Source organism: Cheilinus undulatus, linkage group 2 (genome assembly GCF_018320785.1).
Source record: "Cheilinus undulatus linkage group 2, ASM1832078v1, whole genome shotgun sequence".
NCBI classification, from domain to species: Eukaryota; Metazoa; Chordata; class Actinopteri; order Labriformes; family Labridae; genus Cheilinus; species Cheilinus undulatus.
This window is the reverse complement of record NC_054866.1, coordinates 2953580-2968007: the sequence shown is the minus strand read 5'-3', so window position 1 is coordinate 2968007 and position 14428 is coordinate 2953580. Positions and strand designations below refer to the sequence as shown.

The 14428-nt window shown below is 40.4% G+C and overlaps 1 protein-coding gene across 1 annotated transcript in view; it reads right to left on the bottom strand.

Annotated features, from left to right (window-relative positions):
* LOC121521878 (WD repeat-containing protein 49-like) overlaps positions 1-14428 on the bottom strand; it is a 101379-nt gene that overhangs the window by 71570 nt on the left and 15381 nt on the right. Inside the window, exons 7-10 of the mRNA XM_041806065.1 lie at positions 6489-6656; positions 6012-6160; positions 3517-3750; positions 2188-2352 (exon numbers count right to left, since the gene is read on the bottom strand). Of these exons, the coding sequence (XP_041661999.1) occupies positions 2188-2352; positions 3517-3750; positions 6012-6160; positions 6489-6656 (716 nt within the window). The remainder of the gene's footprint in view (positions 1-2187; positions 2353-3516; positions 3751-6011; positions 6161-6488; positions 6657-14428) is intronic.

Sequence of the window (14428 nt, the reverse complement as noted above, 5' to 3'; positions counted from 1 at the left end):
TCAAACGGTTATACTCTCTGCTCTCTCTGCACTGTCGTTCCAATCAATTCAAACAGCAATGAAGAAGAAAAGGAGACGAATACGAACCATCTATTTGCCTGATCAGAAAAAAAGGTATCCATCTCCTGATGGCTTTTCACCACATAAACAACAAGATCGGATGTTTCACCTTTGATTGATTTTATAGCTCAATCATGGTCGATATCTTTTGGCTTTCTTGACAAAAAAAATACAAAAAAACTCTCTTTAATGTCAGAGTGAAAACAGATCTCTGCAAAAACTACGTAAATTGATAAAAATATGTATGATAAAATAAGTGACTGCAGAAGTATTCACCCCTTTCAAGTCAGTATTTAGTAGAGTCATCTTTGGCTGCAGTCACAGCTCTGAGTCTGTGTGGATAAGTCTCAATCAGGCTCAAACATCCCCACAATAAAATTTTACCCTGTTTTTCTTTGAATTACTGCTCAAGCTCTGTCAGGTTGCACAGGTTTAGGCATGAACAGCCCTTTTCATGTCCAGCCACAAGTTCTCTACTGGATTGAGGTCTGGGCTTTGACTCGGCCACTCCAGAACATTTAGCTTGTTGTCTTTGAACCATTTCTGTGTAGCTGTCACTGTATGCTTCGGCTCATTGTCTTGCTGGAAAATAGATATAAGCCGTTGTTCTCCTGTAGATTGTCCTCCAGGATCTTCAGATACTTGCCTCATTCATTTTACCCGCTAACTTTACTTTTCAAGGCTGGCTGCTGAGAAGCATCCCCACAGCATGATGGTGCCACCACCGTGCTCCACAGTGGGGATGGGGTGTTTGTGGTGATGTGTAGTTTTTGGTAACGTCTTATCTGATGGCCAAAAAAGCTCCACTTTGGTCTCATCAGACCAAAGAACTTTCTTTCCCTTGACCATGGAGTCTCCAACATGCCTTTAGGTGAACTCTAGTCCAGACTGAATCTGAGTTTTCTTCAACAGTGTCTTTCTCTTTGCCACTTTCCCATAAAGCTCTGACTGGTGAAGAACCCTGCTAACAGTTGTTGTCTGCAGAGTCTCTCCCATCTCAGCTGCTGAAGCTTGGAACTCCTTCAGAGTAGTCATAGGTGTCTTGGTGTTCTCTCTCTCTAGTCTCCTTCTTGCACGCTCACTCAGTTTGTGAGGATGGTCTGATCTAGGCACATGTGACATATTCCTTCATTTCTTCATGATGGATTTAACTGAACTCTGGGGGATGTTCAGAGCCTTGGATATTTGTTTGTATCCATCCCTTGACTTCTACTTTTCAATATCTTTTGACTGAGCTGCTGGGAGTGTTCTTTTGTCTTCATGGTGTAATGGTAGCCAGGAATACTGATTACCCAGAGACTGGACCTTCCAGACACAGGCGTCTTTATACTAAAATCAGAGACACATTTACTGCACTCAGGTGATCCTCATTTCATTAATTATGAGATTACTAGCACCAATTGGCTGGACTTCTGCTCAATTACAAATTACAAATACTTTTTTATAATCACCAACAACATTGGCACATTCAGAGTCACTTAATTCACCTTCCTAACTGCCAGGCATGACCCAAACTGAGACTAAGGTGAATATTAAGAATGCAAATAAGTACCCAGAGTTTATGAGATGTCATCTAAATAGAGATTGATAGTTCAGAAAAAAATCACTGGGAAGATATTAGGTCATGAGGTCATGACCCTAAAAAGATCCTCTGTATCTTCAAAAAAAGCTAATTAAAGCAAGAAAGTTGTATAAGAAAATAGCAACTCCATGAAATATTGGATTGCGACTGGATTCGATTAAATAGCAATAAATGAATGTAAAACAGAACAGACAATGTCTATACTAGTTTAGTTTCCATAAGTTACATGTTGTCTTGAAACGTAAAACCTTTGATATGTGAATGGCTGATGAGATATTTGTCAGCAGTTGAACTGGGAGAGCCAGTAAAATGATCTGTGAGTGTATATCCAGCTGTGTTGTTGCTGTGTGCAGGATTTCAGTGAAGTGTTTTGTGGAGGAGTTCCTAACAGTCTGCCACTTCACCTTCCTCTTTACATCTTTACATCAAACACTTCCACCTGCTCTCTTTGCATTTCAGTCAGAGTACAGCTCAGTTTGCATTTCTATGGGGACAGATCCACTCCTATGTGGTTTACAGCTAAAGAAGAGTATACTTCCACCTACTTTGACCTCTCCATCGGTGCCTGCTGTAAACAGCCGGGTCTGCGTGCCATCCAGGGCCATGGTGGAGATCTCAGAGTCGCCATGGCAGTGATGGAAGTGCTTCACCTTTTGGCCTGTTTCAACCAGCCAGCAGATCACAGAGGAGGCAGAGTCACTACTGACAACCTGCAGACGAGAGAAAGTGGGCTATCAGTCATCCAAAACATTTTGATCCAATTTTAAGCCGCGTGAAAATCGACTCCTGCTGATGTATTCTTTAATGACTCGTACGAAACCAAACCATTTTCCACGCTTCGTTACGCTTTATTTCACTGACGAGCCACCACTGAAGAAAGTATGCAACTAATGCTGCTGTCAAGTGGGAATAAAAGGAGAGGTTAAAAAATTAAGATTGCATTTAATGTTTAAATTAATATTTGATTCAGTGGTTACACTTGTAGTACTCACTGTTCCTACACTGAGAAGAGCATTAATGTCAAAGGAAACAAAACATGCAATGATTTAAAGAAAAACCACGAGTAAAAAAGCAGAATGGATGGATGGATGGATGAATGATGGATGGATGGGTGGATGGATAAATGATGGATGGATGGATGGATGGATAAATGATGGATGGATGGGTGGATGGATAAATGATGGATGGATGGGTGGCTGGATGGATGGATAGATAGATATACAAAAAAAGAACCAAATCCATCACCATCCATTCAGGACGACAAAAAATAACATGACAGAAAATCAATGAAACCCATCACTAAAATGCATCATTAAGGCATTCATGATTATATGTTAGGAATGTTAAGTAGTGAGTCAGAGTGCTGAATTAATGCTGACATCATGAACATTTAATTGCCTAAAACTAATGTGGAATTGACAAAACAATTTTAGCTCATCAATGGTCCATTAAGTGGCTGTTGCAAAGCCTTTTATCAAATTACACGACCTTTTCCAGCAGATGGATGAATGAAAATAATGAGGAGCAAAGACCCTGTCACTCAGTGCTAGGAGATTTAGCATGCAGCACAGGAGTCTTTCCATTTTCCACCACATACAGTTGCACTTTTCAATATCAAGACTGATGCAGAAAAAGCAAATGAACTTACCAACCTATTTTTACCAATGTCTGTTTTTGTCTTAAAATGAGGACTGACATGTTCCTATGCCTAAAACCAGCTAATACCTGCTCCAAATTCTGTGGTCAGTGTGTTTCTCACACTTGGACATACATCAACTTCTACTGAGCATGCTCCAAACACAAAGGTGCACACCTTCTTCACAGTTTAATATCAACTATTTCAATTCAAGGCAGAAAGGGAGGAAGTTGGATACCTGTCTGAACAGACTATTATAGAGCACACAGGTCACAGGGTGTTGATGGCTGCTGCTCCTCTTCTCCCCTTTTAGGGTCTCCAGCAGGAGGAGCTGACTGTTGAAGGATAGCAGGAGGCGCTGTTGCTCCTCATGAAGGAAAAGGAGGGTGTACGTGTCCTCCTGCGTCTTCGGGAAGACACCAACCAGACGGTGAATGCACAACTGACTGGAAACATCCCAAAGACACAGAACCTGGAAAGAAAAGAGAAGTATATGTGGAAGGCACAAAAATTAATCTGTTAATTGTTGGTTAGTAATGTTAAGTTTTTTAATGTTAAGTAATGTGAAGTAATGTTAAGCTGAGCAGCAGAGAGCTGAGTGAAGAACCAGCCAAAATACCACTGGTGCTTTTATCGTGAAATATTGCTTAACCCACAAGAAGCTGCAGAATTACATGGTTCTGTCTGGGTGCGTGTTGGCAATATGACAGCTGTATGGAGCTATTATTGTTGCAAAACTATTTGCATGCAGAGATCTGTATATAAATCTGCAAATGTGAGATAGATTTGCAAATGCATGCACAGATCTGCAAATGTGTGCAAAGATTTGCAAATCTTTTGCAAATGCATGCAAAGATTTTACTAATCTTTGCATGCATTTGCAGATCTGTGCACACATTTTTGGATTTTTGCACACATTTGCAAAACTATTTGAGCATTTGTAGACTTGTTTACAAATATTTTTTCTTATTTGCAAATAGTTTTGCAACAACAATAATAGCTGCATTACATGTCTCAAGTGTCCTTGAGTGCTAGAAAGGCGCTTATAAATTAAATGTATTATTATTATTATTATTATTATTATTATTATTATTATTATGTCCTCTGGCTCATGTCATTATGGCTTTCATTCAAGGTGTCTTTCAGCTGCTTCTAGGCTGTGTCTTCCTGCTGTCAAAGTTATGTCTTTCTCCCTGAGTTTTACCTCAGTAAGTCTCCCTACAAGTGACTTAAGTCATTGTAAGAGTGAAAAATTCAGAATTTAAAAAATCTGTACAAATTAGGAGAGTTCCTAAAAAAATTCTTAAATGCTTAACCAAGCTTTATGAGGTATTAAATAATGAGACTGTACTGATGAGGATAAAACCACATGGTTCAAAGTCATACCAAGAGTTTTATATTAAAGGCTGGATATTCACACATTACAGCCGTAAGCTTCTAATAAATGATGTCTTTAGTTCACCGCTAACTACTGATTAAAGTGCATATGTTTTACTAAGGCACCGGAAAATGAATAGCTTAAAAGTTGAGCATTAACTTGACATTTTTGTTTAAACAGAACATTAAAAAAATCTGAACCTTATTAATGAGGTGTCTACAGGGAACACTGCATGTCACATGCATGTGTGTTTGAATGGATCTAAAGATATAGTGAAGGCACAGAGGATGTCCAAGACCATGAACGTTCTAGATGCTCATGACCATCAAAAACTTCTGGAAGCTTTCAACAAACTGAGCATACCATTGGAAATGATCAATTTCTCCATTAAGGAATGATAGCAGAAATGATCTCCACTGAAAAAGGCACAGTTTGGCAAATTTTGCATGAAAATTTAAACATGACAAGAGTGCACAGGGCCTGGGGTCTGGAGCCTATCCCAGTTGTCACTGGGCCAGAGGCAGGGTACATCCTCAACTGCAGGATGCCTCGATCACAGGGCTGACATATAGAAACAGGCAATCTGGCATGCTCACACTCACACCTATGGCCAATTTAAAGTCACCACTTTACCTAACGAGCATCCTTTTGGTGGTGGGAGGAGTACATGGAGAAAACCTGTGCATGCACCGGGAGGAAGCACAAACTCTGCACAGAAAGGCCCTGACCGGGAAGCGAACCAGGAACCCTCTTGTTCTGAGGTGACAGCACTAACCCCTGCACAACTGTGCAGACCTTTTCTTACACCGTGTTGTTGGAAAAGTTTTTCCAACAAAGATTGCTGTGAGCACAGCAACCTAAAGCAGCTGATGTCACGTGTTTTTGTGCTCAGGGCACTGAAAAAACTAAACTTTGGTTTTGTATTGTGTATGAGCGCTGCCAGTGCAAAAACAGCAGCTGTGGACACAGACTCTATCTGTGCCCACCTCTGGTAGAAGCCATATGACAACAATCAATATTAAGGGACATTATGATAAAGATGGGAAGATGGATGGAAGACCTGATGACTGTTGAGTTTGCAGAGAGATGTAAGGTAAAGCTTTTGGAGTCACTTGCAATGGCAGATGGTGTTTGAGCAGAAGGCAGATGGAACATAAATCACATCTAAAATATTCATTATCTTCAGAGAAGCCAAAGAGAAGGCAAACATGCACAGAGCTGCAACAGGGTGAGGAGAGGCAGTGCAGGAAACATCAGAGAAGGGTTTGAAGAAAAGTGATTGTGCATTTAAGAAATATTAAAATGATGCATCTTTGGTGACTACATAATCCTCTCACAAGGACATACACTCCTACCTTATCTTTGCAGTAGCTGAGCAGTTGTTGTTTGGTCTGCATGAACCGAACAGCGATGACCGGACTGGTGTGACCTCTGAGTGCACAAACTGGCTTGGAGGGCACAAAGGGATTCCACAGCAAGACCCGATCATCCACTCCTGCTGTGGCTAAACCAGTTTTAAAAAGTTCCAAATTAGCTGAACTGTGAGCAAAACTTTTCCCAAAACCACTTCAATATTTATCAGGAGTTTTGGTTCCATTTCTGCATCCATTCCTAAGCATATTAAGGCAGATGTTGTGCAGAGGTATTTACACTCCAAGGATGAGTAACATGAATGGACAAGTTAAGAAAGGAACACCTGCAAACGAAGTAACAGCCTAAATACATAATAGACCACAACTGTAGTACAGATATGCAGTTGATATCATTTGCGTACTGTTATTACTTTGGGTGATGTTTTTTTGCTGTTGTTGAAGTTGTCTTAAGATTCCCACCGATCATATTGAGTCCGCTGTGGTGATCCATGTCCCACACGCCTCTCTTTGTAGAAAAAGAAGTGACTCGTAGACTCCTGGTTTCCTTCTCCCTCCAACCGATCACCACGCTGCTCTGCGGCCTCGTGCTGCACGACACAAAGGCCTCCAGGCAGCTGAGGTAAGTCACTGCAGGGAAAAGCAAAGAGTCAGAAAGTGAGAGTAAATTAGGTGTGACACTTACTGTAATTAGCTTCATTACATTTAGGAAAGAGAGTGTAACACTGGGAATGAACAAGCCTGCCCATGATTATAGTCAATTAGGTAATGGATTAGAAGACTACAGGAGAATGGGGCAATTAGGCTACTTCATGTCTCTTTTTTGTCATGTCTTTTATTATTTTTATGTCTTATTTTCTCAGCAGCTTCCTGTTTTAAAATGGGCAAAAGTCTTGATATTACAGCTCATTTTAACATGTGATTTATCAAATGTACAAGTTCTCCTATATGCTTACAAATTCACTTTTTTGATAGCCAATACGTACACGACATATCATCCATTATTATTATCCAAAGCTCCTTATCAGTCTGAGTTATTAAAACCACTACTGACACTTCTCAGTTGAACCCAGCATGACATTTTATTAACATTCACACTGTTTTCATGTTTTTTACTGTCATTGCATGCATCATAATATAACTGTCAGCCAACTTAAATGAGCTGATTATCTTTTATTATAGCAATTTAAACATGGATTTCAACATCAGACGTGTCTGTCTGTGTCTCTGCACTCTGACAGGCAGTCACAGGGAGCAGTGCATCATCCCTGACACCTCCAGTCCAACTGTGGACATGTTTTTTTCCAAGAATGACCTCTGTGAATCATTAACACCCATAGAATTAAAAACAACTCAGCGATCACTGTGTTGCTCTCTTGTCCTGCAGTAGCAGTGACCAGCTGACACCAGGGGTTTTTCCTGCATATAAAATAAGGAGAAGGACATCTCCAGCTCTCAAAGCTCTGACGTCATTAAAATTGTTATTTTCTGACAAACATTGCACTAGGAGGATCTCATTTTTAAATGCAATTGCATTATAACACCAATGGCAACTTGCCATAGTCCAGTCTCCTCTGACATAGTCTAATTTTCCCCATTAAGATTAAACCAAAGTAGCACTCGTGCACGTGAGAGCACAACTAACAAACATCTCTGGAGTGCACAGCGGGGACGAACGCTGTGCTCTGAGTGTGAGAGCTAATGACAATCTAGAAGAGACTTTAAAGTCCCTGTAAACTGTTAAAAAAAAAAAATCTATATTTAGGTTTGTTTAATGACAGGCCACTGTGTGTAAACCACCAGGCTGAATTTCAGCCATGAAAAACATCTCTAAGTTTATAAAATTAAGCTTCAAAATCATGAAAATGAGGCAGTAAAATCTGCTCTAGGATGGTGTGGGCGTGTCTGTTGGATGAGCTGAAGCCACGCCCACTATCAGAAATACGATCCTCTCCAATTAAAAAAAAAAAGCTTCTAATCAGAACACAGCTACCTGACTCTGTGCCAAGTTGTGGATTCAATTTACTGTTTTCTGGTACATATTTTTCTGTTATGATGCTTAAATGACCTGTGGGCCACTGTGGCTGATAGACTCGGGGATTTCACCTCACAACGAACATAAACACAGCATATAGCTGGCTGTTTATTTTCAATAAAGGCAGAGACATCAGCTAACAACAGACTGGACTGAGATGAACTGCTCTGTGATTTTATATCATTGTAGCCTTGGGGGTTAACACTGATGATTAACTCCTTTAATCCATCTAATGAGGCAGAGAGAGAGAGGTAGTCAGGTAAACAATGTGAAACAACATCTAAACCAAACAGTCAGTGATTCTAGGTATGGGTTAGATATTATCTCCAGCCAGAAGCTGCAGCTGAAGGAAACTTCTTAGTTTCTGATTTAATTCATCAGAAAGTTAGATTAAACAAAGAAGAAAAAACAGTGTTAATCCTTGTAGAATGTGAACAGAAAGCATATCACATATTATTTAAATAGATCATTTAATCACAAATATAGAAAACAATTCCAGCAAAAATAAAGGAAAACTGTTCAAATGAAATAAAAGGACTGATAGATTTCTGGTGAAAAGTTATAATCAGAGATGGTCATAAAGGTCACATGACAAGTTGATACCATAAGTTTTTGAATATATATTTTCTAAAATGAGAGGTTGACAGTCAATGTTATATTCCATTCATCCATTTTCTACTCTACTTATCCCGTTGGGGGACACAGGGGGGTTGGAGCCTATCCCAGCTGTCATTGGGCAAGAGGTGGGATTACCCCCCGACTGGTCACCAGTCAATTACAGGGCTGACATATAGAGACAGACAAACAAGTACGCTCACACACACACCTAGAGTAACCAATCAACCTAACGAGCATGTTTGGTGGTAAGAGGAAGTGGGAGTAGCCGGAGAGAACGCACACATGCACTCCATAGAAATGCCATAGAAAGCTGCATAACACAAACCATGGCGACTGTAGACATGTAGTACACGACTTTTGTTGTTCTTGAAAAGAAAACAACTCACTGCTTCTCTTTGTTCTTCTTTTAACAAAGAAATGTCGTCAGGTTCTGATAAAACTGGCGCTTTGGCAGCATCCACGCTAATCTCTCCCACCTCTTGTTGCTGCTTGCTTATGTCACGTACGAAAGTACTGCACCACGACGCTGATTGGTCCTGTCACTTTCTAACTGGGCCCAAACAGTTCAGACTGGAGCTTTGCAAGATGGATTTGCCGGTGAGAGACACAGAAACGGGCGTATCCATCAGCTTTGCAAGGTTATCATGCCCCCTGACCCCCTTTACAGTTCAGAGTGTGCATGATCAGAATGGTAGCACCTCTGCCTCAGTTTGAGCCAGGAAAAACCCTGGACCAGTCAGAGTTTAGGATTCGATGAATATTTGCTGTTGCTCTCCCTCGCTTTGTTTTAAATTAGTTACATCAGTGATACTCAACGTGTGGCTCTTTTGTGATTATTTGTGGCTCTTTTATGTCTTGATTTTAAATATTATTCCCCCAGAAAACCTTAAGAATTCAATCGTCTGGGATTCTCATCTGTTTACTGTAGAATTATAAAGTCTAACTGCTGATGGTATGAAAGATTTCCTAAATTTTTCTGTCCTGCAGCGCAGGGATAGGAGCCGTCCACCACCGTTGTTTCTTTGCTCACTGAGGGAGATATGAAGTGGATGATCCACGTTTCTCAGAATGGCCTCCACCTTGCTCAGTGTGCGTCTCTCCTCCTCATCCTCCAATGAGTTCCATTTGATTCCGACCACAGAGCCAGCTTTTTTCACCAGTTTGTTCAGACGCCTTGCATCCTTGTGTTTTACACCGCCTCCCCAGCAGACTGCAGCATAAAACAGAACACTTGCCACCACAGACTGATAAAACATCTGCAGCATCTTACTGCAGATGTCTATTGATCGGAGTCTTCTGAGGTTCTGACGTTTTTAGACCAGTCCAACTTATTATCCAGGTGTACACCTAAATATTTGTACGATGTCACCACCTCGATGTCCACGCCACAAGTGTTCACTGGCTGAAGAGGGGGTTTGGATCTGCGGAAATCCAGGATCATTTCCTTTGTCTTTGAGGTGTTGAGTAGGAGGCAGTTTTTGTGACTCCAGTCACTGAAGGCACTGATCAGATCCCTGTATTCGGCCTCTTGTCCGTTTCTGATACCTGCCATGATAGCAGTGTCATCAGAGTATTTCTGAATGTGGCAGGACTCAGTGCTGTATTTGAAGTTTGATGTGTACAGTGTGAACAGGAATGGAGCCAGGACTGTTCCTTGTGGAGCCCCTGTACTGCTCATTAATGTCCCAGAAACACAGTTCCCCAGCCTGACAAACTGTGGCCTTCCTGTCAGGTAATCTGTGATCCAAGAAACACAGGAAGGATCCACTCCCATCTCCGTGAGCTTGTCTTTGAGTATGGTGGGTTGGATGGAGTTGAATGTGTTTGAAAAATCATATATATATGATGAATATAAGTATAGTATAAGTGTAAGTATAGTAAACTAGGTTTACTTGCGTGCATGTAACGCCATATCTCTAATGTGATCAAAACTGGGATAAAGCTCATAAATGCCAAAGAGCATGTAAACATTACTGATGCATCAAAATGATGAGCAGACAGATAAAGAGTTAAGTGATTAAAGTTACAGTTAAGACCAAACCTTTGTTGTATAAATTCACATTAATAGGAAAAAAATCACAGACTGCTCTTACTTAAAGGCCTTTCCCCAGACAGAGCGATGAAGACGCAAAAGCTATCAGCAGAGGGAATAAATTAGATTTATTCCAACAAATTCAAAGTAAAACATCCCATCATATTCTGATGATGACATACTGCTCATTTCATTTCATCTCTTCAAATAAAATCCTGATTTTGAGTTAAGCCAAAATGCTTTCACTAGCAGAAGTCTGAAGGACGTTCGCTCTGTGAAAGGCCGTTTTTAATGCGCGCTGACCGCAGCTCTGCTGTAAAGTAAACCAACCAACACTCAGGCTCTCAGCAGAGCGTAGACCGAGGCTGGTTTGATTTGCTCACTGCTATTACAGAAAATCTAATGCATGTTGCATCACCATCCATCTCAATTAGCACATTGATTGAGAACAGCTAAATTGGATGCCAGGAGTCTCTATCAGAGGCTGCTTAGCTTTCATACACGGCACAAATGAGAGCGGGATGTGAGATGGCATGTGACAGTCATAGGTCAAAGATCGGCCGCAGAGCTGGGGCAAATAATTACGTCTGATTGCTTTCATACACCACATCTTCTCTCCATCCGGTGAATTAAAAAGATCAGTGCATTTTCAGACAGCATCGCATGACTCATCGTTGATTAATGAGAGCCTCTCGCTTTCACTGACGCACACAAATCATAAATCAAAGTATTTGTGAGGCGCACACAGACACCAAACATCTGCTGAAGAATTAAGGATGTGTGTTTGAAATTTAATGAGAAAAATTAGACGTCATTGTAAATCTTATATCAAAGTAAATGATAAATGGGAGAGAGCTCTTTTTTCGGTGTCTGAATGCTCAGTGCTTTTACACTGGCTCACACTCACCCACTCACACACAATAGGCGATCTACCTGGACCAGTGTCCTCCTCCATACATGTCCCTCAGCTGCTTACAGTCGACTTTCTTCCTGTTGACCTTTCTAACAAGTCAGCAGACAGCCAGCTGGTTTAACATCAGATGTCAAACAGACTCATTTTTACCAGCCTGAACTTTTCAAACAAATTCTATGCACCACTTTTGGTTCAAATGAGATGATCGTCAAACCTCTATGGCTCCCTCATTTTCAAAGTCTGGGTCGGGACCCAAGGGTGGGTTGAGGCAGAAACATGTCCTCCATCCTCCTGGATGAGAGTCACAGAGGGCTACAGCTGCCATGGTGGTGCAGCTAAAGACTTTGTGAGTAGTTTTAAGCTGTCAGCATGTTGCACAACTGGAGACACAGTCTCAAACAACTGCTTCAAGTTTACATTGATAAGAAGACATTTATTTTGTATGCATCTGTGTGCAAGCACTGCGAAGAACCATGAGCACACTGAGGCTGAGCCATTACGCGGCCACTTTGGGAAATAATATCATTAATATGAAATTTACCTCATTATAAAAAGAGTAACAGCCTCGTTCAGAAAAAAAACGATGCTTAGAGCAGAGGGTGAGTGCTCTGTAGTATTCATGAGACCACTAACAGGACTGGACAGCAAGTCCACCCATAGAGGATGTCTGAAAAACCCAGAGGATGGATCCTCCTCAGCTGTGATTCATTGATGATAACAGTGTATGTGTGTTGGACCAGTGGCTCTGGTGCTAGCATCCTGGCTAACACTTCCCTCATTTCTGAGCTGAAAAGTGTGCTAAGCTCTTATTGGGTTCTGATGTTGGAATGATTTATTTGTGCTACCTTTTAACCCGTTTCACCACTTTATACCCAGTTTTTGCCCGTTTCTGTCAATCTTTTTTCACCACTTTGTGCCATTGTTTTGCTTATATTTGCACTTTTTTGCCCCTTTTTGTCAATTTTTCCAACTTTATGCTACTTTTGACCCATTTTGCTGCCGTTTGCCCAGTTTTTGCTACTTTTATCCCAAATTCTCCCTTTTTCTCTAATTTCTTCAGTTTTGTTGTTCACCATTTTTTGCCCAATTACAACCGCTTTCTGCGACTATTTTCCTCAGCCACCTTTTGCCATTTTCTTCCCACTTCAGGCCCATTTTTGCCACTCTTTTTGCTGCTTTTGCCAAATTGTTCTTTTTTTTGACCAATGCTTTGCCATTTTTGCCTGTTTTTCCTTGTTTTTTACACTTCTGGCCCATTTTTGCCTCTTGAAACCTATTTTCCCCACTTTTCACCCATATATGCATTGCTCTATAACCGCTTTCACCCAGTTTTGCCACTTTTATCCCATTTTCACCCATTTCTGCAACTTTTATGTTTTACTCCTTTGTCCCCATTTTTTGCCACAGTTGGCCCATTTCTGCAATGTCTTTCTGCAACTATTTTACCTATTTATGCTGCCTTTTACCATTTTCTGCCCACTTCAGGCCCATTTTCACAACACTTTTTATGCTTTTTGCCAAGTTTTGCCCATTTCTGCCACTTCTGCTGATTTTTCCCTTAGTTTTGCCACTTCTGGTCCATTTTTCCCACTTTTCACCCCATATTTGCATTGCTTCATTGCATTTTTTGGCCCATTTCTGCCACTTTTTGCCCTGCCTTACCCCCTTTCATGCCACCTTTACAATATTTTTTTACTACTTTTTGCCTACTTTGTGTCCCTTTTCACAATTACTTTATTCTTTTCAAAAAAGTTGTCTCAGTTTCTTTTGTTTTATTTCTGGCATTGTCATATTTGTGCACATTATGGCCTAGCTTTAAAGTCTGACACTACTTTCCTAATCATTTAGTTCATCCACATTGTTACTAATAATACAGGTAAGTGAAAAAGGCTACATTGTACCACAGCACAGATAAAAATAATTCATTAATTGTTGCTTTGATAAGAGGGATCATTATTCAGATTTAAAGAAAAATAGTTCAATGCTGGCTAGAAGATGTTCTGCACAAGCTAAAAAGGCGAGGATAGTGTTATAAGAACTGCACAACAGAGGGCTTTTTTATTAATGCAAACCCTCAAACAATGTTCTTTGTATAAATATCAGTTGTGAGGAGTGCTTCATATCTTTTTGTGTTTTTTTTTTTTACCTTCTTAAACTAATCGTCACTGACTTCCAGTTTTGATACAGACCTGTTTTTAAAGGTATATTGAAGATTTTAACATGATATGAAGCACAGAAAAAGGAACTTATTATGCACTGAAAAGGAAATATGTGAACCATGAAAAGTACATTTTTGAAATCACACATGGTTCCAGTGACTTCTGACTTGTCCACTGAGCTGTCTGCAAGTTTTAAAAGGTGAAATAAGCCACTGAGATTCAGTGGCTGACTTATTTTATATCACAGTGGCTTAACCAAAGTTTGCTGATGGCAAAAATAAAATGATTGAAAAATATCACTGCACTTATTGTGGATCCTTGTTAATCACAATTAATGCGACTAATCTCGACAGCACTAGTTTTAAGATTTGATTTGAAAAGGCCAAAGTCAAAGGTAACACACATCACTGAGTGGAGATTATTCCAGAGGCTGAGTGCAGGAGCTGAAAAGGTTCAGTCACCCCAGTGTCTCTATTGTAACCTGGGCAAATCCAACAAGAGTTGGTTGGTTGACCTCAAAGCCCTGTCATGTTCACAAACAGTTAAAATCTCAGATAAATAGGATGGGGCATGGCCATTAGGAGCTTTAAAACACACATTAAAATTTAACTTGCTAATGCTAAAATGGAAGCCAGAGAAGGGAAG